The sequence below is a fragment of the Trachypithecus francoisi genome, unplaced genomic scaffold (genome assembly GCF_009764315.1).
Source record: "Trachypithecus francoisi isolate TF-2019V2 unplaced genomic scaffold, Tfra_2.0 Lachesis_group12, whole genome shotgun sequence".
Lineage (NCBI taxonomy): Eukaryota > Metazoa > Chordata > Mammalia > Primates > Cercopithecidae > Trachypithecus > Trachypithecus francoisi.
The window spans coordinates 89,707,638-89,733,864 of NW_022681457.1; the positions used below are offsets into that span (position 1 = coordinate 89,707,638).

Consider the following 26,227-nt stretch of genomic DNA (forward strand, 5'->3'; position numbering starts at 1 on the left):
GCGAGCGAGAGGGCAAATTCCTCCTTCCTCCACCTTTTGTTCTATTCTGACCTTCAATGGATTGGATAATGCCTTTCTATATTGGGAGGACATTCTATTTTACTGAGTCTACAGATTCCAGTTGACACATGAAATTAACTATCACAGACTCCCTCTCTCTCACTCTCTCTCTTTTTAAATCTGCCATCTGCACACTAAAGACTCCTCTTAATGGGAAAAGTTGTAACAACTTTATGGCCATATTTAACCTCCCACGGGTAACTACAAACATCTTAAAGTAAATATAATATTCAATAATTTTATGTTGAAGGCAACATAACAGGAACAAGATATAGATACCCAATATCACTATTTCCATTTAACACATTACTAGAGGTTTTAGCTACTGCAATAGACAAGAAAAAGAAATAAAAGTTATATAATTGGAAAGAAATAAAATGGTCATTATTTTCTACATAGCTGGAAACAGAAAGAAAGAAAAATGGCTAGACTATTAGAATTAATGAGTTTAATTAATAATTCAGCAAGGGTGCTAGCTTCAAGACCAACATACAAAAATAATTGTATTTCTATATTTACACTGAAAATAATTAGAAAATAAAAATTTACATTAAAAATGACATGAATATTAAATGCCTAGAATAAATCTAACAAAGATGTGTGCAGTTTCTATACTTAAAAACTGTAAAGCATTAAGAGAAATTACAGACACCAAAATAAATGGAGAAATATATCATTTTTATGGATTGAAAGATTCAACCCCACATAATGCTGTTATTAGTCTTCTAAGGCTGCTTTAATAAAGTACCACAAACTGTTTTTTTTTTTAAAACAACAACAACAACAACAACAACAAAACACCCAGAATTTATTATCTCACCATTCTTGGGGCTAGAAGTCTAAAATTAAAGATCGGTAGGGTCATGCTTTCTCAGAAAACTATACAGGAGAATCTTTTCTTGCCTCTCTTAGCTTTTGGTGTTATCAACAATCCTTAGCATTCCTTGGCTTGCAACTGCAGTACTTCAGTCTCTGCTTCCATCATCGCATGGGGTTCTCCTCGCATGTGTATGCCTCCATATCTTCTCCTCTCTTAAGGACACCAGTCATAATGCATGAAGTGTGCACCTTCCTTCAGTATGACCTCACCTTAACTAATTACATGTGCAACAATCCTATATGACTAAATAAGGTCCCATTTTAAGAGTTAGAACTCCAATGCATCTTTTTAGGTGACACAATTCAACACAATGAATAACAAATACCAATTCTCCAAAACAGGCATACCACTTCAGTATAATACTACACAAAATCCCCATGGATTCTAAAATTTATAAGGAAAGTTTTGTCACAACTGACAAGCTGATTCAAAAATTTACATGAAGATGCAAAGGACCAAGGAAAGCAAAGATAATCTTGAAGGACATAATAGGAGGGAGGACTTTTTCTATAATATACTAAGATTTATTATAAAGCTATTACAGAAATTAAGACAGTATGATATTTCCACAAGGAGAAACAAAAGGAACAGCCTTCATAGTCCTGAAACAAACTCACATATGTATATATATAGAGACAACTGATACATGACAAAGGTGTCAATGCAGAACAGTGGGGAAAAGGACCGTCTTTTTAAAAAATAGTGCTTAATCCATGTAAAATTCACATGGAAAGGTTGAAATCTGACTTACCTTACACTATACACATAACCCAACCTCAGCTGGATTATAAAACTAAATGTGAAAGACTAATAACATTTCTAGAAATGTTCTTCATTTGGTAGGAAAATACTTCTTAAGAGTATACAATAGGCCGGGCGCGGTGGCTCATGCCTGTAATCCCAGCACTTTGGGAGGTCGAGGCGGGTGGATCATGAGGTCAGGAGATCGAGACCATCCTGGCTAACACGGTGAAACTCCGTCTCTACTAAAAAATACAAAAAAATTAGCCAGGCGAGGTGGCGGGCGCCTGTAGTCCCAGCTACTAGGGAGGCTGAGGCAGGAGAATGGCATGAACCTGGGAGGCGGAGCTTGCAGTGAGCCAAGATCGCGCCACTGCACTCCAACCTGGGCGATAGAGCGAGACTCCGTCTCAAAAAAAAAAAAAAAAGAGTATACAATAAGCACTAAGCACAAAGAGTTGTTTGTTTTTTGGATGGAGTCCTGCTCTGTTGCCCAGGCTGAAGTGCAGTGGCACAACCCCAGCTCATTGCAACCTTTGCTTCCCGGTTCAAGTGATTCTCCTGCCTCAGCCTCCTAAGCAGCTGGGACTATAGTTGCACACTACCATACGCGGCTAATTTTCTTTTTTTTTTCCTGTGGCAGAGTCTTGCTCTGCCACCCAGGCTGCAGTGCAGTGGTGAGATCTTGGCCCACTGCAAGCCCTGCCTCCAGGGTTCAAGTGATTCTCCTGCCTCAGCCTCCCTAGTAGCTGGGATTACAGGTGTCCACCATGCCCAGCTAATTTTTGTATTTTTAGTAGAGACAGGGTTTCACCATGCTGGCCAGGTTGGTCTCAAACTCCTGGCCTCAAGAATTCTGCCTGCCTCAGCCTCACAAAATGCTGCTATTATAGGTATGAGCCACCGCACCAGGCCACAGAGGTCTTTTAAGTTCATCAAAAGACACCAATGAGTGAAAAGGCAAGCTACTGAGTGGGAGAAGATATTTGCAATATATGCAGTAGTCCTCCCTTATCCATGGGGATATGTTCCAAGATGTTCCACAGATGCCTGAAACCTCCAGTAGTATCGAACCCTATATATGCTATGTTTTTTCCTATACATACATACCTATGATAAAGTTTAATTTATAAATTAGGCACAGAAAGAGACTACCAACTAACAATAGAATAATTATACTTTAACAAAAGTTGTTTAAAACTTAAGAATTATTTGTTACTGGAATTTTCCATTTTATATTTTCAGACCATGGTTGATTATGGGTAACCAAGACTTCAGAAAGCAAAATCGTGGATGAGGGGCGCTATTGTATATTCAAAAAAGACTTACCTTAGTGTATTCTTGATTGCCAAAAGAAAATGCCACAGACTGTGTAATTTATAAATGGTAGAAATTTATTTCTCACAGTTCTGGAGGTTGGCAAGTCCAAGATCAAGGCACTGGCAGATTTTTTGTCTTGGAATTACTCTCCAATTCCAAGGTGAAACTTTGTTGTTGTCCTCTTGCTGGGAGGAACATTGTTATCATACAGTGAGGGGTTAAAAGGGCAAAGGAATGAACCTTTGTGAAAGGCATGAATACCCTCTTTTGTAAGGGCATGAATCCCATTCACAAGGATGGAGTCCTCATAGCCTAACCCCTCCCAGAGGCTCCACTTCTTATACCATTGCCTTAATGTTTAAGTTTCAATATATGAATTTTGAAGGGACACATATATTCAAACCATAGCAGGACTGATATCTAGAATATATGCCCATAAGAAAATGTCAATCCAATACAAAAATGAGCACGAGACTTGAACAGGCACTTACGGGAGATATCCAGATACCCAAAAAACATGAAAATGGGCTTAGCCTCATTAATAATCCGGGAAATGCAAATTAAAACCACAATGAGATACCACTATACCCCCATCAGAATGGTTATAATTAAAAAGATGTGCAGTAGTAATTATTGGCAAGGATGTTGGGAAACTGAAACTCTCATACATGGCTGAAGGGAGTATAAACTGAAACCATCATTTTCTAAAATTGCTTGAGATTATCTACCTAAATTTTACATATACATAACAAACAATTTCACTTTTAGGTATAAACCCAACAGAAATGTGTGCATATGTATCACCGTTAAATAAAAATTGTAGGCCATTGTTTTGGGCTAAGTTCCTGCACTAGGTCTCAATGAATCAGACTAAAAATCAAAATGGAGTCACTCACACTGAGGTTCCATGTCATCAAATGGAAGCTACCTTGTTATCTGAAGTTCTGAAAAGTCAGGAAAAAGAGTCTGATTTCCGCTGAGTGCCAGTTTCAATTAGCGTAATAATGAAATTCCTTCTGCTTTAATCCTTACCAAAAAAAGGTAAACTGAAGTTACCTGATGTTAACCAATCAGTTATTTCTCTATTGTTTTGTTTCTCGGTTCTGCTTTACAAGGAAAATAACTTATTTATTTATTTTTTGGAAGGTTACTTTGAAATGGACCAATCTGTTTTCTATTCTTATTTCTGCTTTCTCCAGCCCTTCTCTGTCTATAAAACCTAACTCTTCTGCTCAGCTCATTGGAACACTTGTTCTATTTTCTGGAATGAAGTGTTTCCAGATTCTAGAATCACAAATGAAGCTAACTGAGATCTTTAAATTAAATTTGTTGTAATTTTGTCTTTTAACACCACCAATGACAAGAATGTTCACAGAAGCATTACTCCTAATAGCCACAAATTGGAAACAACTCAAATGTCCATCAATAGATGATTAAAATTGTACCATATTCATAAAATGGAATACTAGACAGCAGTTAAAATGAATGAACAGTCACAAATCACAGATGTACCTGTGAAACAGTGTTGAATAAAAAAACCCAAATCTCACTTTTGAGCAAGTTAATTAATCTTTTCATTTCTATCTCGAGATTAAAAAATTATACCTCCTAGGGTTAAATGGTGAGGATTAAGTGGGATGGTGCATGTGAAATGCTCAGCAAGCCAAGTATTTTTTAATATCATGCTCTCTCAGTAGGCCACCTTTCAGGAAATGGGCACTAAAGAATGCTACAGATTAGCCGGACGTAGTGGCACGTGCCTGTAAGCCCAGCTACTCGGGAGGCTGAGGCAGGAGAATCGCTTGAACCCAGGAGGCGGAGGCTGCAGTTAGCCGAGATTGCGCCACTGCACCTGCACCCCAGCCTGGGCAACAGAGTGAGACTCTGTCTCCAAAAACCAAACAAACAAACAAACAAAAATGCTATAGAGCACTTATAGTGCCTTCTAACACCACTGATAATTCTTCCTCAACCCCTTCCCCCTTCCTCCACCTTTTCACAATTGAGCCTCGGTCTCTTTAAGAAGTGAACCATAACTGAGGAAAGAGGAATGCTGGGAAGTTCTCCTCGGCTCAGTTCCGGAGCCTGACGGGAAAAGAGGGCGGAGACTAGGCCTGCGCACGCGTGGTTGGCCGGCTGCTGCGTTGTGATGGATCAGGCGGAATTCCAGAAGAGAAACTAATCCTTGTCTAGGCGCAGAGGGCTTGGTTCATATTCGCAAATTCCCCGTCCGGTGCTCTTCCGGTAGCAGGGAGGCGACAGAAGGTGGGTGCGGCCGCAGTGGTAGTGGGCGGGACGGCGGGGCGGAGGCCACGCCACGTGACGAGGCGTTGCGGCGGGGGCGGTGCCAGGTGGGCTAGGCTGCTGGGGCAGCTGCGGATTTCGTCTTAGGGACGCGTTGACACTCACTGGCTGGTCTACTGCTCGCAGTCGGAGACCACGTTGCCTCGTTAGTCCTCAAAGATGGGAGTGGGAATTCTTGGTGGGAAGGAGAGTTTCGGAACGCGTGCGGTTCTCAGAGGAGGGATGAGCGCCCATAGATGTTTGTGGCGAGTGCGCAAAAGTTCTCATCTCTTCTTTGGAACAGTCTTTTCAACCAGTTGTCCGTTTCCATCCCTGACTGTTCGGATAAAGACAACTTTGAAGAGCTTTTTGTTTTAGGTTTAATTCGTCCCGTTTAGTTCTTTGACTTTTAGGAGAAGGGAGTTTACTGAATGGCCAACTAGTTTCTTTTCTACAGGAAGGCGATTGTGAAGCGGGTTTCAGAGGGGCTTGATGTCCTCCACCCCTCACACGAAGACCTTAAAAGAGGCAGGTGACTCACTTTCATTAAGGGCGTTCATGTTGTTCGCCTGCGATGGATGGCATCTTGAGCTCACATCTAGCGTTAGGCCAAGAAATGGGGCCCTTAGGGAGGCTTCCAGTGAAGGTTGAGTTACATACAGGTCAGGGCTGGGAGGTTGTTGTGCCCCTCTTTGAGAAATAAAAGGCGGCGTGGGCCTCTAAGTACGGACTCTCATGGAGTCAGAAACTATTTCTTGAGTCCATTCTTCTCAGAGTTTGGTAACTTCCTCCCACGTCTTGGTCTGCTGGTCTAATTCCCTTCAATAGCCTTCAACGTAGGAGAGACCAGAGTGTGTGTCTTTAAAGATACTAGAGAAGTGGGAGCTGTTGCTGGAAAGCTGTTTTCTTATGTAGCTACTGAAGGAACAGAAAGCAGGAAGAAAGAAAAAAGTTAGTTGTGGCCCCAGAAGAGTTGTTTTTCAAATGCTGAGCCGTGAAGCCTCATGCACTCAACACAAAGTTTTTCTTTCATATAGATAAGCCTGAAGAAAAAAAAAAAAAAGAATAAACCTGAGTATGTATTTTAGGTGTCCAGCTATCCATTACCAAGAAGAAATCTATTCTTTTGAGCCTGAGGAACTCTTTGAGGTAAAAAATTAGAATGAAAGAACCTTTGGATGGTGAATGTGGCAAAGCAGTGGTACCACAGCAGGAGCTTCTGGACAAAATTAAAGAAGAACCAGACAATGCTCAAGTAAGCATTTCATCTTGATTTAAACGTTTTTAAAAATTCCTTCTTTTCCATCTGGTCAACTGAAAAATTTTAGTCAGGCAATTTCTGGTTTGTAAGTTTAAAATAACCCAAACTGAGACAGGCTCTCGCTGTCGCTCAGGGTATATATAGTACAGTGGTGTGATCTCCTTGGGTCACTGCAGCCTCCACCTCCCAGGCTCAAGTGATCTTCCAACCTCAGCCTCCTGTGTAGCTGGGACCACAGGGCACACACCAACCTGCTCAGCTATTTTTTTGTATTTTTGGTAGAAACGGGGTTTGGCCACGTTTCCCAGGCTGGTCTCAAAACTCCTGAGCTCAAGCAATCCACCCACCTTGGCCTCCCAAAGTTCTGGGATTACGGGCATGAGCCATCATGCCTGGCTGGTTTTTTGCTCTTTGAATGAAAGCTATAACTACGTGGTTTTGTTTGTGTGGAAGGAAAGTAGTATATTTACCATTTTTCCATACTTGTCATTAAAAAAAATTCTCTTGTATCTGGTAGTACTTTTCTTTATTCTGTTAAGAATTCGTGGTCTGTGCTAGTCTCTGGGTATCTAGGACTGAGCAAAGTCAGCTTAGTCCCTTCCCTTGTAGACCTTATATGTTAGTAGAGGAGGCAGAGATTACAAAAGTGTTGGTCAAATAATATATATAATTACAAACTATGACAAGTACTCTGGAAGAAAAGCCTAAAATGGGGATCTGACCTAGTTTTGGTTGTGGTCTGAGGCCTGGGAATGGCTAGGGAAGGCCTCTCTAAGGAAAGGATATGTAAGCTGAATTATGAAGAATGAACTGATTAGGCAAAGGGCATGGAGAAGAGTATTACAGACAGAGGGAATTGTGAATAGGAAAGCCCTGAGTTGGGAAGATGCGTGGTTCTTTTTAAGACCTGTGGGAACAGTGGGCCTGGAACAGAAAAGGTATGAAAATGGTGATGAAGATAATGATTAAAACAACAACAATAAAAATAGATGGCATTAGTATATCAGTATGTAGTATATATTATATCATAATCATGTGTGACATTATTAACTTAATACTTATATATGCTTAAGTGTGTCAGACACCATTTTTACCACCATATTATTATCTCCATTTTACAGATGAGGAGACCAAAGCTCAAAAAAGCCAAATAGTTTACCACAGATCACAGTTAGTAGTAAATGACAAAGACTGGATTCAAATCCAGGTGGTCAGACTCCAGAACCTGTGCTATTCTGCTTCTCTATGATAAGGCTGTATATATAGTTTGAGGCTGGATTATGCAGGACCTAGTGGACCTTGTTATAAATTTTGGTTTTTATTCTAAGAGCAGTTCATAGCCATTATACGTTTTTTTTGTTTGTTTGTTTGAGATGGAGTTTTGCTGCAATGGTGTGATCTTGGTGGCTCACTGCAACCTCCACATCCCAGGTTCAAATGATTCTCCTGCCTCAGCCTCCGCAGTAGCAGGGATTACAGGTGCCTGCCACCACGCCTGGCTGATTTTTTTTTTTTTTTTAGTGGAGATGGGGTTTCACCATGTTGGCCAGGCTGGTTTCAAACTCCTGACCTCAGGTGATCCGCCCACCTCAGCCTCCCAAAGTGCTAGGATTACAGGCGTGAGCCACCACACCTGGCCAATTGTAGGGTTTTAAGTGAAAAAGTAAGATGAAACAGATCTGTGTTTGGAAAGATCATTCTGGCTATCCCATAGGGACCTAGAATGGAAAGCACAGAAATCAATGTGGAGGCCAGGCGTGGTGGCTCATGCCTGTAATCCCAGCACTTTGGGAAGCTGAGGCGGGTGGATCATGAGGTCAGGAGATTGAGACCATCCTGGCTAACACGGTGAAACTCTGTCTCTATGAAAAATACAAAAAATTATCCAGGTGTGGTGGTGGGCGCCTGTAGTCCCAGGTACTCGGGAGGCTGAGGCAGGAGAATGGCGTGAACCTGGGAGGTGGAGCTTGCAGTGAGCCGAGATTGCGCCACTGCACTCTAGCCTGGGCGACAGAGCGAGACTCTGTTTAAAAAAAAAAAAATCCTTGTGGAGAGATGAGTTAGTTGTTTTGGCAAGGATTTTTTTTTCTGGGACAGTTCTTTTGCTTTACATCTATAGTTACTGACTTTGTTGTATAAGCGAAGCAATTATATTTTAAAATAATAAAAAATAATTTTATTTTTCACACCATCTCACAGGCAGTATCATTTCTTTTTTTGTTTTCAAGATGGAGTCTTGCTCTGTCACACTCAGGCTGGAGTGCAGTGGCATGATCTCGGCTCACTGCAACCTCCACCCAGATTCAAGCGATTCTCCTGCCTCATCCTCCTGAGTAGCTGGGATTACAGGTGTGTGCCACCAGGCCTGGCTAACTTTTTATATTTTTGGTAGAGACTGGGTTTGGACATGTTGGCCAGTTTGGTTTCGAACTCCTAACCTCAAGTGCTCTGCCCACCTCGGCTTCCCAAAGTGCTGGGATTATAGTTGTGAGCCACTGTGCCAAGCCACAGGCAGTATCATAAGAAGACAGGGATGTCAGGTAGATTTTGTTTCACTCATGAACTCTATGCCTTCCTAGAGTGCTGGGCTAAGAAGAGTTCTGAGGTAGTGTATGTAAGATGTGGAGTGGGGGATGGTGGCATCAATGTTACTTATTTTCCCTCCAGATGGTAAATTCTTACTCTTTCTCTGCCTAAAGTGACCGTTTCTTTGCCAGGTTTTGTGTATTTTAGCTTTTAAATATTTTTTATATCTGATCCTTGATATTCTTCTGTATTTCATTATTTCTCTCTCTCTTTTTTGTGTTTCCTTTTTTTGAGACAGGGTCACACTTTGTTGCCCATACTGGAGTGCAGTGGCGTGAGTATGGCCACTGCACTCTAAGCGATCCTCCCACCTCAGCCTCCCAGGTAGCTGACCGCAAACATGCTCCACCACACATAACTAGTTTTTGTAGAGATGGGGTCTCCTTTTGTTGCCCAGACTGGTCCTGAACTCCTGACTTCAAGCAGTCCTCCTGCCTTGGCCTCCCAAACTGCTGGGATTACAGGCATGAGCCATCACACCTGAACTATTTCATTATTTTTCATTTGGACTTTTATAATAGTTTCCTAGCTATTCTCCTGCCTTCAGTCACATATCCCATCAAAACACTGTATGGTGATGCCATTGTACTGTACAGATGGAGTGATATTTCTCCCTTTAAAGACCCTGTTTCCTTCTGTGTGATGAAGCAAAGATCTTTCAGTGTGACATCCAGACAATCCATGTTTAGGCCTTTGTTTCCCTCTCCAGTGTCATCATTCATTGTTCCCACCTTTTCTAATCTATGCTCCTGCCAACTGTTTGCAGTTCACTCAAAACTATCTTCTAAAACTAGGTTGCATTTTATTTCCTTGCCTTTGCACATGCCATTTCTTGTGCCAGTGGAAGAAGAAATAAGCTAGGTAGGCTGGCAAAATTTTGTCTCTTTTAAGATGAAGTTTGTTTGTCATTCACAATAGAATGAGCTGTTCTCTCTTTTTTTAATTGTATAGTGCAATCACTTTTATTATGGTATCTACAGGTCAATGAATTTTGTCTTCATACTGATTATACTAATCTTGCCATCTCCTCGTCATCCTTCATTGACACACTAGACTGCAGTCTCTCTGAAGTCAGAAATTGGTCTTGTTGACCTGAATCTCCATTTCCTAGCACAGGGATTGGCACAAAGTACATGTTCAATAATTGGAATAAAAGAGCCTGTGTTTCACATATAAGGAAACTGAGCCTGAAGGAATAAGTGATTTCACCAATGTCTCATGATAAAACTGGGATACAAACCAATTTGTTGTTACTCTAGATGCAATATTTCTTTCATTATACCTTGCCTATACACTTTACAAATAATGTGCTTTAAGTTAATTAAATGTTCTTTCTGAATATAAAAATTGTGATAATGGAAATCTCCCTAGCAGCTTAGATTTTAAAGTTAAGAGGATAGGAACTGCTCAGTTGTCTTTGGTTTATAGTATTGCTTTCAGGTGAATAGGCTATATTTTTTGTGATTGAGGGTATAGACTATGATTGACAAGCCAGTTGACAAGCCAGTTGACACAATTGACAGTACACAAACTGTGTATTGTTTTCCATGTTGCATTGATGAATCTCCTTTGAATATTGGAAAATAATAGACAAATAAAAAATGTTTTTTATTTTCTGATTTTCTAAGAGTTTGTTCTGGATATTAAAATTATAGTTGAAGGCCAGGTGCGGTGACTTGTGCCTATAACCCCAGCACTTTGGGAGGCTGAGGTGGGTGGATCAGTTGAGGTCAGGAATTCGAGACCAGCCTGGCCAACCTGGTGAAACCCTGTCTCTACTAAAAATACAACAACTAGCTGGGCATGGTGGTGGGCACCTGTAATCCCAGCTACTTGGGAGGCTGTGGCATGAGAATCACTTGAACCCGGAGGGCGGAAGTTGCAGTGAACTGAGATTGCACCATTGCACTCCAATCTGGACCACAAAGGGAGACTCCATCTAAAAAAAAAAGTTACAGTTTAGCCCTCATATTCATCTGTGTTGAGCATTCATATTCCAGTGAGTTTTTATTCCTGCCTACTATAATCCATAATACTTGAACATTGTTGTGAGCAGTTTACATACCTTAATCCATTTGATGCTCACAACCCTGAGTTAAGTAGTTTTTCTTCCCACTTTACCTATGAGGAAGCTGAGTCCTAGATAGTAACCTGTTAAAAGTCATATAATTAATAAATGGTTGAGTCAGGATTTGGACCCCAGCAGTCTGATTCAAGAGCCCAAACGCTTAACCAGGATGGTAAACTGTATTAGTTACTTTGTTTTCAGAAAGGCTACAGAGATGAAAAGATAGGACTTCTGCTCTCAAGGTAATTGATAGTGTAATGGAGAGAAAAGTTATGGGAATGAGAGAAGTAATATTTATTTGTTGAGTGACTGTGCCTTGTGAGAAGCTGTGCTAAGCATATCTTATGCATTCTCATTTAAACCTAATTGTCTTCAAACTTGTATGCTTTCTGTTGCTTTGTGCCACCTTTTTTTTTTTTTTGGATGGAGTCTTGCTTTGTAGCCCAGGCTGAAGTGCAGTGGTGCAATCTCGGCTCACTGTAACCTCCACCTCCTGGGCTCATGCAATTCTCCTGCCTCAGCCTGCCGAGTAGCTGGGATTACAGGCGCCCACCACCACACCTGGCTAATTTTTGTATTTTTAATAGAGGCAGGGTTTCACCATGTTGACCAACTGGTCTTGAACTCCGCCTACCTCGACCTTGCAAAGTGCTGAGATTACAGGCGTAAGCCACTGTGTCTGGCCTGTGCCGCCTTTTGTACAAATTCACAATCAAGGCCAGGCATGGTGGCTCATACCTGTAATCCCAGCACTTTGGGAGGCTGAGGTGGGTGGCTCACTTGAGGTCAGGAGTTCAAGACCAGCCTGGCCAACATGGTGAATCCCCATCTCTACTAAAAATACAAAAAAATGAGCCAGTCTTGGTGTACGCACCTGTGATCTCAGCTACTTGAGAGGCTGAGGCAGGAGAATCACTTGAACCCAGGAGGTGGAGGCTGCAGTGAACAGAGATTGCTCTACTGCACTCCAGCCTAGGCAACAGAGAAAGATTCCACCTAAAAAAAAAAAAAAAAACAAAATCACAGTCTTATGTAAGTGCTTTAAAATTGTGTGAGGTGCATTGGGAGCATAGGGGAAGGAGCCCTAAATCTATTTGAGAGGGAGAGGAAGGCTTCACAGAGCAGGTAGCAATTGAATCATAACAACTGACTAAAAGTTTCAGACAGAGAAAATATAGCAGAGAAAATAGCCAAGTCATGGAGGGGTGAGATAATGTGGTGTGTTTAATAGTTGAGTATTGATAGTAAAGTGGGAAAAGAGAATAGATTTAAAAATGATTAGGTAGGATTGATCAAATTTAGAGATTGTTTATGAGGTATGAAGGTCAAAGAGGAGTCCAAGGATACTTACAGGTTTTGGGGTTTATGGTGATACCATTTACTGAGGGGTTAGAGCAGGATTTTGGAGGAAGTACTAAGTGCAGTTTGGAGTCTGTTGTGTTTAAAGGGCTTGTGGGATATTCAAGTGGTGAATTGCACAAGGACGCATTTGCACATAAAAATCTGGGATTTGGAGATTGGAAAGTTATCTCCTTGGAGATGTAGGGCTTCCAGATAAAATACAGGATGCCAGCTTAAATTTTACTATCAAATAAACAATGGTAATTTTTACTATAAGAGTATTGCATGCAATATTTGGAACACACTTATTCTAAAATAGCATTATTTCAGCTATAGCTAAAAAGAAGGTTTCTTTTTCCTGTAAGATAGTAGGACAGTTTGCTGAGCGATTTGTAGGTAAGGTGGAGGGGGTTGAAGGATTTTGAGGGAGTTCTTAGTTACTTCTTTTTACCTGGTGAAATTGAAACATCAATGAGCAGGAAAGATGTGGAGTTTGGACTTGTGAGCTATGAAGGTTTAGAAAAGTTACTTTCTGAGGTAAAAGAAACCAGTCAGGGAAATATAACAGAAGTATTAGAAAAATTTTAGAAATTGAGTTGATAAGGCAAAGTAATTTTTATTGAATCTGGCCGGGCGCGGTGACTGACGCCTGTAATCCCAGCACTTTGGGAGGCCAAGGTGGGCGGATCACGAGGTCCGGAGTTAAAGACCATCCTGGCTAACATGGTGAAACCCCGTCTCTACTAAAAATACAAAAAAATTAGCCAGGTGTGGTGGCAGGCGCCTGTAGTCCCAGTACTCGGGAGGCTGAGGCAGGAGAATGGCGTGAACCTGGGAGGCAGAGCTTGTAGTGAGCCGAGATTGCGCCACTGCACTCCAGCCTGGGTGACGGAGTGAGACTCTGTCTCAAAAAAAAAAAAAAATTTTTTTTTATTGAATCTTAAACACTCATTTTGGTAATTTGAAGATGTATATAATACTTTTAACATCCTCTTCATTTTGCAAGTGTCAGTAAATGTTGTTATTTAAGTATAATATTTAAGAACATGCACTTTGGATTGAATAGACTTACATTCCTTCATTTAGCAAGTATTTATTAAATGCCACAGTTATTAAAATAATTAGTATGAGAACTAGCATTTTGGCTGGGTGCAGTGGTTCACGCCTGTATTCCCAGCACTCTGGGAGGCCAAGGCAGGCAGATCACCTGAGGTCAGGAGTTCGAGACCAGCCTGACCAACATGGAGAAACCCTGTCTCTACTAAAACTACAAAATTAGCCGGGCGTGGTGGCGCATGCCTGTAATCCCAGCTACTCCGGAGGCTGAGGGAGGAGAATCACTTGAACCCTGGAGGCCAAGGTTGTGGTGAACCGAGATCACGCCATTGCACTCCAGCCTGGGCAAGAAGAGCAAAACTCCATCTCAAAAGAAAAAAAAAAAAAAGAACTAGCATTTTGTGTTCGTATCATGCTTACTTTTGACTTTGACTAACTGTAAGATACCATGCTGTGTACTTTATTTATATTAAGTCATTTGCCCCCTCCCTCCCCATTGGCCCTATGGGTTAGGTAATATTATCTTCATTTTACAGATAAATTGAAACTAAGAAAGATTAAATAGCTTGTTTAGGAGCCAAGATCATATGTTTCTGTCTGCTGTTAGAACCCATAGTCATTACTGTTATGTTGACTGTGTTGGGCAATTGGGTATACAGGGGTGAAAAAAACAGATATTGTCCATAATGGATGTGATCTTTTCAGTCTAATGTGTGTGTAGGGGGAAGGATGAATGTTAGGCATTATTCAAATTATCCAAATAAGTAATGAAATGATTTAGTGCTGTGAGAGAAAGGAGATGGGAGAGATTACTACAACGGGGGAACTTAATTTCAATTGGGCCAGAGTTTGAATTCATTGTAGTAATTACTTTATATTTTCACATATATGACGGTGCTATCTTGGATTTTAGAACAGAGAGACTGGCTGGGTGCGGTGGCTCATGCCTGTAGTCCCAGCACTTTGGGAGGTGGAGGTGGGCGGGTCACCTGAGGTCAGGAGTTCAAGACCAGCCTGACCAACAGGGTGAAACTCTGTCTCTACTAAAAATACAAAAATTAGTTGGGCATGGTGGTGGGTGCCTGTAATCCCAGCTACTCGGGAGGCTGAGGATCGCTTGAACCCGGGAGGCAGAGGTTGCAGTGAGCCGAGATGGCGCCATTGCACGCCAGCCTGGGCAACAGAGTGAGACTCCATCTCAAAAAGAAGAAGAAGAAAAAAAAAAGAACAGAGAGACTGAGTTTGATTCCCATCTGTGCACGTAGTCTCTTTGTGACCTTGGGCAAGTTGCTGAACATCTCTTAGCTTCACTTTCCTCATCTATAAAGAAGGGATATCTTATAGAGAGCACCTCTTTGGGTGCTCAGTACATATCATGGGAAGTGTTGAATTAATGCAGTGGTTCCTAGTTTTTGGCATTTAATAGTCTGAAGAAATTTCTAAAGTAACTTTGGAACTAACATAGCTACTCATTTATTTTGCTACGTGTGGGGAGATTAAAAATACAACTGCCATTTATTACCATCAGTGATTCAGAAAAATAAGACTTTTTTTTAAAACTTTCTGTTTTGAAATATGTAAGGGTATTTTAACATTAAAAAAAGGGTGGTTATAATTTCAGAATAAAGGACCATTCAAAATAGGCATTTACATTTTAAAAATGTTTCATGATTACATTTTGTTTTAAAACGTTTTAAAGAATGTAATAAGAATAAATTTTGTCTGTGATGATTTTATGTATAATGAGCAGATTGCATTGACACTCTTGTATCTTTTCTGCCGTTAACAGAAAAGGCAGCTTGTAAGTCTAAAATGATTGAAATCCAAACTCTAAATGATTCAGATTTAATTTTTCTTTTTTTCTTTTTGAGACAGAGGCACGCTCTGTTGCCCAGGCTGGAGTGCAGTGGCACAATCTCAGCTTACTGCAGTGTCCTCCTCCCGGGTTCAAGTGAGTCTCCTGCCTCAGCCTTCCTGGTAGCTGGGACTATAGGTGTGAGCCACCACACTCAGCCATATTTAATTTCATTTATTGCTCCTTTTTGCCGGGTGCGGTGGCACACACCTGTAATCCCAGCACTTTGGCAGGCCAAAGTGGGCAGATCACCTGAGGTCAGGAGTTTGAGACCAGCCTGGCTAACATAGCAAAACCCCGTCTCTATTGGAAAAAACACAAAAATTCGCCGGGTGTAGTAGCGCAAGCCTGTAGTCCCAGCTACTTGGGAGGCTGAGGCAGGAGAGTCGCTTGAACCCAGGTGGTGGAGGTTACAGTAAGCCAAGATCGCGCCATTGCATTCCTGGGTGACAGAATGAGACTCCATCTCAAAAAATAAAAAAATAAAAAAATTATTTATTGCCCCCTTTTAAACACACTATCTAAAAAATAGGTAGTGCTCAGCATTTGGAATAATTATGTATTACTCCCATATATCAAAATTACATTTGAAAAGTAGATAAAAGTATTTTAAAAGATTCTCTAATTCTGAAAGATTGTCTTCGTAAAGATTAAATCTAGTCTAATAACTTGTAAATTTTGACTTTTGAGGTGTTTGTGAAGGTATTTATGATTAGACTGTTTAAGAGATTAATACGGCCAGGTGTGGTGGCTCACGCCTGTAGTTCCAGAACTTTGGGAGGCTGAGGTGGGTGGATCACGAGGTCAGGAGTTTGAGACCAGCCTGGCCAATATGGTGAAACCCCGTCTGTACTAAAAATACAAAAAATAGCTGGGTGTGGTGGCGCCTACCTGTAGTCCCAGCTACTTGGGCAGCTGAGGCAGAAGAATATTTGAATCTGGGAGGCAGAGGTTGCAGTGAGCCAAGATCGCGCCACTGCACACCAGCCTGGGTGACAGAGCAAGACTCCATCTCAAAAAAAAAAAAAAAAAAAAAAAAGATGAATAGGATAGAATAATTTTTTTTTTGCTTGAATTTCTAGTTTACTTACATACACTGTATTGCTTGCTCTTTTTTCTTTTCTTTTCTTTTTTAAAGGAGTATGGAAGTGCCCAACAGCCAAAAATTCAAGAAAGTGAATTGAAAATTAGTGGTGTGTTTTCAGTTAATGAGAGACCTCTTGGTAAGAAATTGAACTGTATAAGTTAATTACAATTAGTATTTGCTTATTCTGACTTGTAAAATTGAGAGAAAGCATCTTTTCATGTATGTCTTTCTCTTTCTTTAGAGCTGTGGTTTTTCAAACTGAGTAGCTGGTTTTCAGCAGAAAAAAATAAAATAGAGTAAGATTATATCAGAATATGATATGTATAGTAAGGAAACGTATTGTTTCATAAAATTTCTGTTTCAGTGATTGAATTGAACACACATCCCCACATTTACAAACATATGTATATGAGAACTGGGTTATAATATTAAATGTATTTCCTACTTTGAGTCATGGTAAAAAAAAAAATTGAAACCTCAGTTTTGGAGTGCTTATTGCCTCATTGATACTTATTGCCTCATTGATACTGAATTTCAAGATAGGGAATTTGTCCTAAAAAAGAGAGACTGGGCCGGGTGTGGTAGCTAACACCTGTAATCTCAGCAACTTGGGAGGCTGAGGCAGGTGGATGGCTTTTGCTCAAGAGTTTGAGGCCAGTCTGGACAACATAGTGAGACCTTATCTCTGCTAAAAATTAAAAAAAAATTAGCTGGGTATGGTGGCGTGTGCCTGTAGTCCCAGCTACTCAAGAGGCTGAGGCGGGAGGATTAGTTAATCCTGGGAGTTTGAGGCTTCAGTGAGCTATGATTGCACCACTGCCCTCCAGCCTGGGTGACAGTGAGACCCTGTCTCAGAGAAAGAGAGAGAGAGAGAGAGAGAGAGAGAGAGAGAGAGAGAGAGAGAGAGAGAGAGAGAGAGAGAGAAGGAGAGACTGAGACTGTATATGCATTAGTATTGATACTAAAACTTTTTTTATTTTGTTTTGATAGCCCAGCAGTTGAACCCAGGCTTTCAGCTTTCTTTTGCATCATCTGGCCCAAGTGTATTGCTTCCTTCAGTTCCAGCTGTTGCTATTAAGGTTTTTTGTTCTGGTTGTAAAAAAATGCTTTGTAAGGGCCAAACTGCATATCATAAGACAGGATCTACTCAGCTCTTCTGCTCCACACGATGCATCACCAGACATTCTTCACCTGCCTGCCTGCCACCTCCTCCCAAGAAAACCTGCACAAACTGCTCGAAGTATAAAATTCTTAACATCCCTTTTTACTTTACCTTTTTTTTAGTGTATATATAGTTTAGTTCAAACATGCTGTTGATACTTTAAATCTTTTTAGCATGTATCTGTAGAAATAACATTTTAGCTAATGGAAGAATTAGCCAATTTAAAAGTTTTGCAACATTAAGTGACTTGGTGTTAGAATAATGATTAAACCAGTTTTCTATCACTTTAGATTTTACTATGGAAAGAAATAACAAATAACGTGTGGGAATTGCAGGACTATCCTGTAACCGTAGACACCCACCATTTAAATTTATTTAACAGTTATCTTGAAAGTTATTTGGTATAGCATAATATAATTTCACTCTTTTAATAGTATATGAAAGCTATTTAATTATTTAAAAAGTAAAAACTCCACATGGTCACAAAAATGTGTTTATTTCTAATGTCCTTGTGGGGTCATTGTTGCTTTACAATAATGCTTAGATGCAGAGAGAAGAAAAAACAGCAACAAAGTCACATAAATCTTTCCCTGCCTTAGTACATTTGAAGGATTTGGCATGTTTTACCTACACTGTGGTACACTGTGGTAGTGTAATTTGAGGAATACAGTGTGTTGTTAGTAGTCACTACAGGCAAAAAATAGTAAGAGCTTGCTTTTAAACTGTGACTCTATCATTTATCTCTGTGACTTCGGGCTAGATATTTAACTTTCTAAGCCTCCATTTCTCATCAGTAAATAATAGTTGCTTCCTAGGATTTTAATGAGACAGTGTTAGCACATGGCCTAGCGCATAGCAAGTACTTAATAAATAGAATCCTGTTATTAATAATAAAAATTATATCATGTGTTACTATTTATAGTTAACATGATATATTAAATTTAATAAATATATGTATATATGATACATATTACTTTGTATACTTAACATACCACCTGTAGGCCCCTATTTTGTCTTTGGCCATGTTTATGTGCTTTGTGTCTTGACCTAAACTATCTAAAAGTAGATCCTGCTATATGGAAATTTCCAACTAAAGAGGAGAGAGGATGTTTTTTTTTTCTTTGTTGGCCATGCTGGAGTGCAGTGGCATGATCACTGCTCACTGCAGCCTTGAACTCCCTGGGCTCAGATGATCCTCCCACCTTAGCCTTTCAAGTAGATGGGACCACAGGCGCACACCACCATGCCCGGCTAATTTTTGTATTTTTTGTAGAGATGGTTTTGCTATGTTGCCCAGGCTGTTCTCAAACTCCTGGGCTCAAGCAATTAGCCTGCCTCAGCCTCCCAAAGTGCTGGGACTATTGGCATGAGCCATCATACCTGGCCAGGAGAGAGGAATTTTAAAATATTTATATACTCTAAATTAGTTTGTTGCAAAATACCCTTCTAATTAACACTTTTATGTCGTTCTCATGAAACTAATCTGAAGAAGTAAACTTGGTTTTCTATTTTTAGATATTGTTTCAACATACCAAATATCCAAATAAAATTAAATAATTTTAAAGAACATGACACAACTTACACATCCAAATGTCTATTGTTTTCTTAAAAGTAGTCACCCCTGTCAGTGACTTTTTAGCATAAGATTAGGAGACAGATTCTTATCTTTTCAGCATTTATTTGATTTTTACAAATTTTCAAAGGTGCTTGATACCTTAATCAGGCTAATATAATAGCTAATTAAATTGAGTCATACTGTTAAAACATGAGATTTATAAAATTAAAAGTTAAATAGTCTAAAGGTTTATCTTAAGTTTTATCTTAAAAAAATTAGAAAAATGTTTGAGCTATGTTATTGTTGGTTTTTCTAAGGTAAATGTTACGGTATAACACTCATTTGAGTGTGTAAAGTTCAGAGTACATTTATAATTTATGTGCACAGATTTTCATTATAAAATTACTGTCTTTGATTTACGTATTTTTACTTACTTTTTTTTTACTTATTATGCCACTGGCAGATTCACCTTATTAAGTGAAACTCTTTATTGCTCTGTTTTCAGTAGAAAAATCACTTTTCAAAATTAATACTTCATCTGTATATTATAAGCATATTCTTTTGGTTTCCAAGATTTGCTGTCGTATTTTTACAGTTGAGTTTTAAAGAATTAAAATAATTTTTGTTGTTGTTATTTTCTCATGGTTTACCATTGAGTACACCTGTATAATAAAGGTGCTGGATGGGAGGCAGGATAGTGGAATAATTAATTCCATAGACTAGAATCAGACTACCTGGATTTGTATTTCAGCTATACTGCCTACTAGCAATATGATTTTGACAAGCTGTTTAACCTCTGATTCAGTTTCCTCATCTGTAAAGTGGCAGTTGCAGTAATACTTAACCTCATAGTAGTTTGGGGATTTTTTTTTTTTTTTGAAACAGGGTTTCACTCTGTCACCCAGGCTGGAGTGCAGTTGCGTGATCCCACCTCACCGCAGCCTCTACTTCCTGGGCTCAAGCAGTCCTCCCAGCTCAGCATCCTGAGTGCCTGAGACCATGGGCATAAGCCAGCATGCCCTGCTAATTAAAAAAATTTTTTTGTAGAGATTGGGTCTTGCTGTGTTGCCCAGGCTGGAGTGCAGTGGCATGATCACGGCTCATTGGAGCTTTGAACTCCCCGGCCTCAAGCAATCCTTCTGCCTTGGCCTCCCAAAGTGCTAGGATTATGGGGGTAAGCCACTGCACTCTGTCATTTTTGTGTTATTTAAATTGGATAATTTGAGTAAAGAGAATAATGCTTGGCACATAGTAATTACTCAACACACTTATTGTAGTATATATTATTGCCATTATTATATACTTTGCCATTTACTTTGTGGCCTGCACTAGTGTTTATAATTAGTGACTATTTCCTTTAGTTTTTATACTTGTCAGAAGAATGGCAATACTTAGCTTCTGTTTTACCAGGATATTGCTATTTGTGCTTATTGCAATAATTAGCTTTTACAAATTGGCTCTAGGAATCTCACAGAACCACTCAATTATTTTTGTTCTTCCTATCTCGTTCTTGTTTCCATCTGTCCTCTGATACAAAGCCCTAACAGCCCTTTTATCATATGTTTCTTTGATTTTTTCAGTTATAGCTAAATATTATATATCATGCTTATTTTTTGTATTCTGGTAGCTCATTTGTTTCTCAAAATCTTGCACTTTTAACTTTTAAACATTTCGTTTATTGTCTTGGCTGGACGCGGTGGCTTGTGCCTGTAATCCCAACACTTTGGGAGGCTGAGGCAGGCGGATCACGAGGTCAGGAGTTTGAGACCAGCCTGGCCAATATGGCAAAACCCTGTCTCTACTAAAAATACAAAAATTAGCCTGGCATGGTGGCATGGGCCTGTGTCCCAGCTACTCGGGCAGGAGGCTGAGACAGGAGAATCGCTTGAACCCAGGAGGTGGAGGTTGCAGTGAGCCAAGATCGTGCCACTGCACTCCAGCCTGGGCAGCAGAGTGAGACTCTGTCTCACAAAAAAAAAAAAGAAAAAAAAAATTCGTTTATTGTCTCATTTCAGTTCTACTTTGGGCGGCCTCTGGCTAGTAAGAGAACCAGTGTCTTGTGGTCTGGAGTTGTGGGATGGACACTGACTGGTCCTGTTGGCTACAGCAGATGAAACTTGGTTGGGGCTGGAAGCCTTCCTATTTTTGTCTTCAGCATCTGGCTGGCTGTATATATATATACGTGTGTGTGTGTGTGTGTGTGTGTGTATATATATATATATATATTTTTTTTTTTGAGATGGTGTCTAGCTCTGTTGCCCAGGCTGGAATTCAGTGGCACAATCTCGGCTCACTGCAACCTCCGCCTCCTGGGTTCAGGCGATTCTCCTGCCTCAGCCTCTGGAGTAGCTGGGATTACAGGCACCCACTACCACACCCAGCTAACTTTTGTATTTTTAGTAGAGATGAGGTTTCACCATGTTGGCCAGGCTGGTCTTGAACTCCTGACCTCATGATCCGCCCACCTCGGCCTCCCAAAGTGCTGGGATTACAAGCGTGAGCCACCATGCCCGGCCCTGGCTGGTTATATTTTAAATATAATTCGCTCTTGACAAATTTATGAATTAGGTATTATAAACCCCATTTTATACATGAGGAAATTGAGATAGTAATTACATCATTCATTGTCACTCACCTGGTAAATAGCAGAACTCATCATCAAACCAAGGTTTGCAGACACCTTATCCTTTTTCTACCATACAATACCTGCCGTTAGTAAGTGTTATTTCAGCTCACAAAGAGGAGGAAGTTACAATTGTGAAGAATACATTTCATTTTTACCTTTGTTATTTATTTTTAGAGACATTTTAAATCCTAAGGATGTGATCACAACTCGCTTTGAGAATTCCTCTCCTAGCAAAGATTTCTGTAGCCAATCATGCTTGTCGTCTTACGAGCTAAAGAAAAAACCTGTTGTTACCATATATACCAAAAGCATTTCAACTAAGTGCAGTATGTGTCAGAAGAATGCTGATGTAAGTTATTTTACTTTTATTGGGATTCTGCTCAAAGAGTTTTTTTTAGCTGGCTCTGCTTATTTTGTGTATGTGTATGTGTGTTTATTTCCTAGACTCGATTTGAAGTTAAATATCAAAATGTGGTACATGGTCTTTGTAGTGATGCCTGTTTTTCAAAATTTCACTCTACAAACAACCTCACCATGAACTGTTGTGAGAACTGTGGGAGCTATTGCTATAGTAGCTCTGGCCCTTGCCAATCCCAGAAAGTTTTTAGTTCAACAAGTGTCACGGCATACAAGCAGGTATGAATATCTATTTGTTGCATGTAGTTAGGCCCACTCCTTCTGATTTGGCTGCACAGGGATGAACTACAAAATGAGAGTGAGCTCCTTCCATTAGTCCATCCTGATATGTGATTTCCCTTCCAGAAAATGAGATAGATTCTGATGGTGTGAGGGATGATTGTGGTGGTAAGTTGATATAGGTAAAATAAGTCCCTTTTTTAAGGCTCCCTTCATAGCTAAGAATTCACAAATGCGATTTCTTTTCTTTTCTTTTCTTTTTTTAAATCAAGATGGGGTTTTGCCATGTTGCTCAGGCCGGTCTTGAACTTCTGAGCTCAAGCCATCCACCCACCTCAGCCTCCCAAAGTGCCGGGATTACAGGTGTGAGTAACCACGTCCCGGCCTCAAATGTAATTTCATGATTTTCTTTGAGCATGAAATATTTTGTGATGTAGTGATAGCAAGAAAACCATATTATAAATAGGCCATAAGCAAGAGTTAAGATGATAAAATCAGTGAATCTAAACAAAGCTTGTCTTTTTCATTTTAAAATGTGTTTGGGAATGAATTGTAATTATTTGGTCAACACTGTCTTATGAGAATACTTCAAGTAATTTTATTTATTGTAATGAATAATGCAGTAAGCTTGTTACTAAATATATCACCTTGTGTCAATTTAATTATTACTGATTTGTGGTTTTAAAAAGTTTTTCTTAAAGATGTAAAGATGTATCTTGTAAATGATAATTAAACGTTTTTTTCAGTTAGCAAGTTTGATTTGTTACTTCCTCTGAGCAGTTGGTAATGGACATATGGACATTCATCACTGAAAATAATCTCTTTTTAAGAATTGCCATTTTTGGCAGTCTGGTTACTACTTTCACAGGAAAAGAATCCATGTTATTTTATATATGATCCTAAAATGAGTTCCATTTCTAATTTTGTTACTAGTATTGTGCTCTGTCTTTTTACTAGGAAGATTATGTAGTGAAACCTCAGAATTTGTATTTTCTTACGATTTCCTTTCATATTGAGAGACCTTATAATGTGTCACTGACAGGGTAGTGTAGTGGTTAGGAGCCTGAACTTTGGAGCCTGATGAAATGAGTTTAATTTCCTACTTCTTCTGCTCATCTGTTAATTTAATTAAAGTTAATTTGAACTTTTTGTTAATGTAATTTTTGAGAGCACCTCACTCTGTCGTTGAAAGGATTCTGTGACACACTATATAACAGTTGCTTAGCCTGGGGCCTGGCTCATGATAAGCATTCAGTAAGTTATAGTATTGGTTATGTAAATGGTAGCTATTTTTATTATTTCTTAAAACATGAATAAACATAAGCAGATTTTATTATGAAACTCAGCTTGAAAAATAGGTAGTTCTGTAGGATCTCTATTAATATACATTAAGTATCATTTTTATCTCCTGCTGAAGAATCTCACAAATTAAGTAACCTTAAAGGTGGTAGACTCTTCTAGATTGATGTACAAGACTATACCGAGAATGGCCCTTTGGTTCATGGATTCGCTGGTCTTCTCTGGTTATTGGTGATGAAAAAGTATGTAATGACTACCTAATTCATTACTTGTGTTTGAATTAATGTGTTTTGTTTGCTAAGATCTCTATCTGAGTAGTTACTAATTTTCTTCAGTTTCTATTTTATTACTGTCTGGAAGAACTTATTTTCCCACCTCCCAATAATGTGGTTTCATCATCATGCTCAAATATTTCAACCAAGAGCTGTGGTTGTAGGTAGCTTTTCTTTTTACTTTTTTGAACAATATGTAAATATGTATGCTTGTACTAGGTATCTAATGTTCTTTTATTTTAATAGAATTCAGCCCAGATTCCTCCATATGCCCTGGGGAAGTCATTGAGGCCCTCAGCTGAAATGATTGAGACTACAAATGATTCAGGAAAAACAGAGCTTTTCTGCTCTATTAATTGCTTATCTGCTTACAGAGTTAAGACTGTTACTTCTTCAGGTAATGTTTAAATTTGATAAATTTATAGATTTAATAACTATTGAAGAAAAATGTAACTGCTTTTCTTTGATTTTGTTACAAGCTAAATTTATCTAGTTAGTTAAATAAAGACCCAAGATTGACTTTTAAATAACTGACTTGTATGTGAAAATAGTTTTTCACCGATTTTCTTGGTTGCAATATATACAGTATTTTATAGTTTCATATGTGAGAAGAAAGAAAAAACACTTAAAATTTCCAACTTAGTTTTTGTCTAAGTGGAACTTAATAGAGGTTAGTTGTAGTTAGATTTCAGATTTCTGTAAAGTTCTTTGATTTTTTTGGTATATTATTGATTATTTAATTTTTTCATTCTCCCAATAGATTTTTGTATTGTTTGTTCATTGGTATAACTTAATCATTGTTTTTTATTTTTTGTCACCAAGGTGTCCAGGTTTCATGTCATAGTTGTAAAACCTCAGCAATCCCTCAGTATCACCTAGCCATGTCAAATGGAACTATATACAGCTTCTGCAGCTCCAGTTGTGTGGTCGCTTTCCAGGTATGATCTAAGGTAGCACATCATGCATGTGATTCTCTTAGGCATTGATCTGTGGCACGGTGTTAACTGCTGAAGTCCTGTTCTTATGAAAATTTAAATTTGAATTAAAAAGAAAAAATTTGTTTTGTTTCATCCAGGGTCCCAACCAGGTCATTTCTATAAAATATCTGAACCCAGATATTGGGTCTTAGCAATTTCTACTTTGTTTAGGATCCTTGCCTAAACTATCATTCCCTCCCACTTTCTCCCTTGGGTCTCTCCCCTTCACAAAGATGGAAGCTAGGATTATGGTTTGGGTAGGTGGTATGGTGAAGAACAGTAGCCTGATGGGATTCACATGCCACTTCCTCTCTCATCCTGGGTCAGATACCTAGTGACTCCTGGCATGGAATTGTAAGCATCCACTTGTCCCATTTTCTCCTCCCTCTCTGCAATACACACACAGAGTAGAGTTTAGTAATCTCCGGGGTAGGAACATGCCTGATGCAGTATCCCTGGCATTAGGGAGAAAGAGACTGTTGGTGGCTGTTGTGTCTTAATAGCCATCAGAAGCTAGTTGATAATGGGAGTGCAGGTAGGGGGAAGTTTTGGGGGGAAGGAGAAGCCTGCTCTAATTTATTAGAGGCATACATTAGAGGTCTTTGTCAGGAAAGCCTGAATTCCAGTCCTTGACCTTTTAATGTTGTATTTCTCAGTCCTTTTATTGTGGAAGTATGCCATTTAAACTCTTTTGGTGACATAGAAAATTTTAAAAAATGTTTGTGGGGGACTTGATTTATTAAAGTGAGGAAATGAAAAGTACCAAGTTATCTTATTTCTCACTTGATAAAATCTTTACCTTATTTGTTTTCATTCAGAATGTATTTAACAAGCCAAAAGGAACAAACTCTTCAGCGGTCCCCCTGTCTCAGGGCCAAGTGGTTGTAAGCCTGCCCTCCTCCAGGTCAGCAGTGTCAACAGGAGGAGGTAACACCTCTGCCGTTTCCCCCAGCTCCATCCGTGGCTCTGCTGCAGCCAGCCTCCAACCTCTTGCTGAACAATCCCAGCAAGTTGCTTTAACCCATACAGTTGTTAAACTCAAGTGTCAGCACTGTAATCATCTGTTTGCCACAAAACCAGAACTTCTTTTCTACAAGGTAAAGAGAGATCATGAAAGGGATCGAATATAAACTTATCCAGTAGAAACACTTTTGTGTTTTCA

General features: G+C 39.5%; 1 protein-coding gene across 6 annotated transcripts in view; it reads left to right on the forward strand.

Annotated features, from left to right (window-relative positions):
- The first annotated feature begins 5,033 nt into the window (after positions 1-5,033).
- Positions 5,034-26,227, forward strand: part of ZMYM6 (zinc finger MYM-type containing 6) — a 45,725-nt gene continuing 24,531 nt past the window's right edge. Inside the window, exons 1-9 of one of the 6 annotated variants that reach the window (XM_033227168.1) lie at positions 5,034-5,266; positions 6,373-6,539; positions 16,590-16,674; positions 17,529-17,778; positions 22,056-22,230; positions 22,326-22,517; positions 24,335-24,485; positions 24,911-25,026; positions 25,884-26,162. In XM_033227168.1, coding sequence (XP_033083059.1) covers positions 6,447-6,539; positions 16,590-16,674; positions 17,529-17,778; positions 22,056-22,230; positions 22,326-22,517; positions 24,335-24,485; positions 24,911-25,026; positions 25,884-26,162 — 1,341 coding nt within the window. In that variant the 5' untranslated portion in view covers positions 5,034-5,266; positions 6,373-6,446. Of the gene's footprint in view, positions 5,267-5,329; positions 5,555-6,372; positions 6,540-16,589; positions 16,675-17,528; positions 17,779-22,055; positions 22,231-22,325; positions 22,518-24,334; positions 24,486-24,910; positions 25,027-25,883; positions 26,163-26,227 lie in introns of those variants that run through there. The other 5 variants (XM_033227169.1, XM_033227170.1, XM_033227171.1 and 2 more) reach the window with 5 other exon arrangements.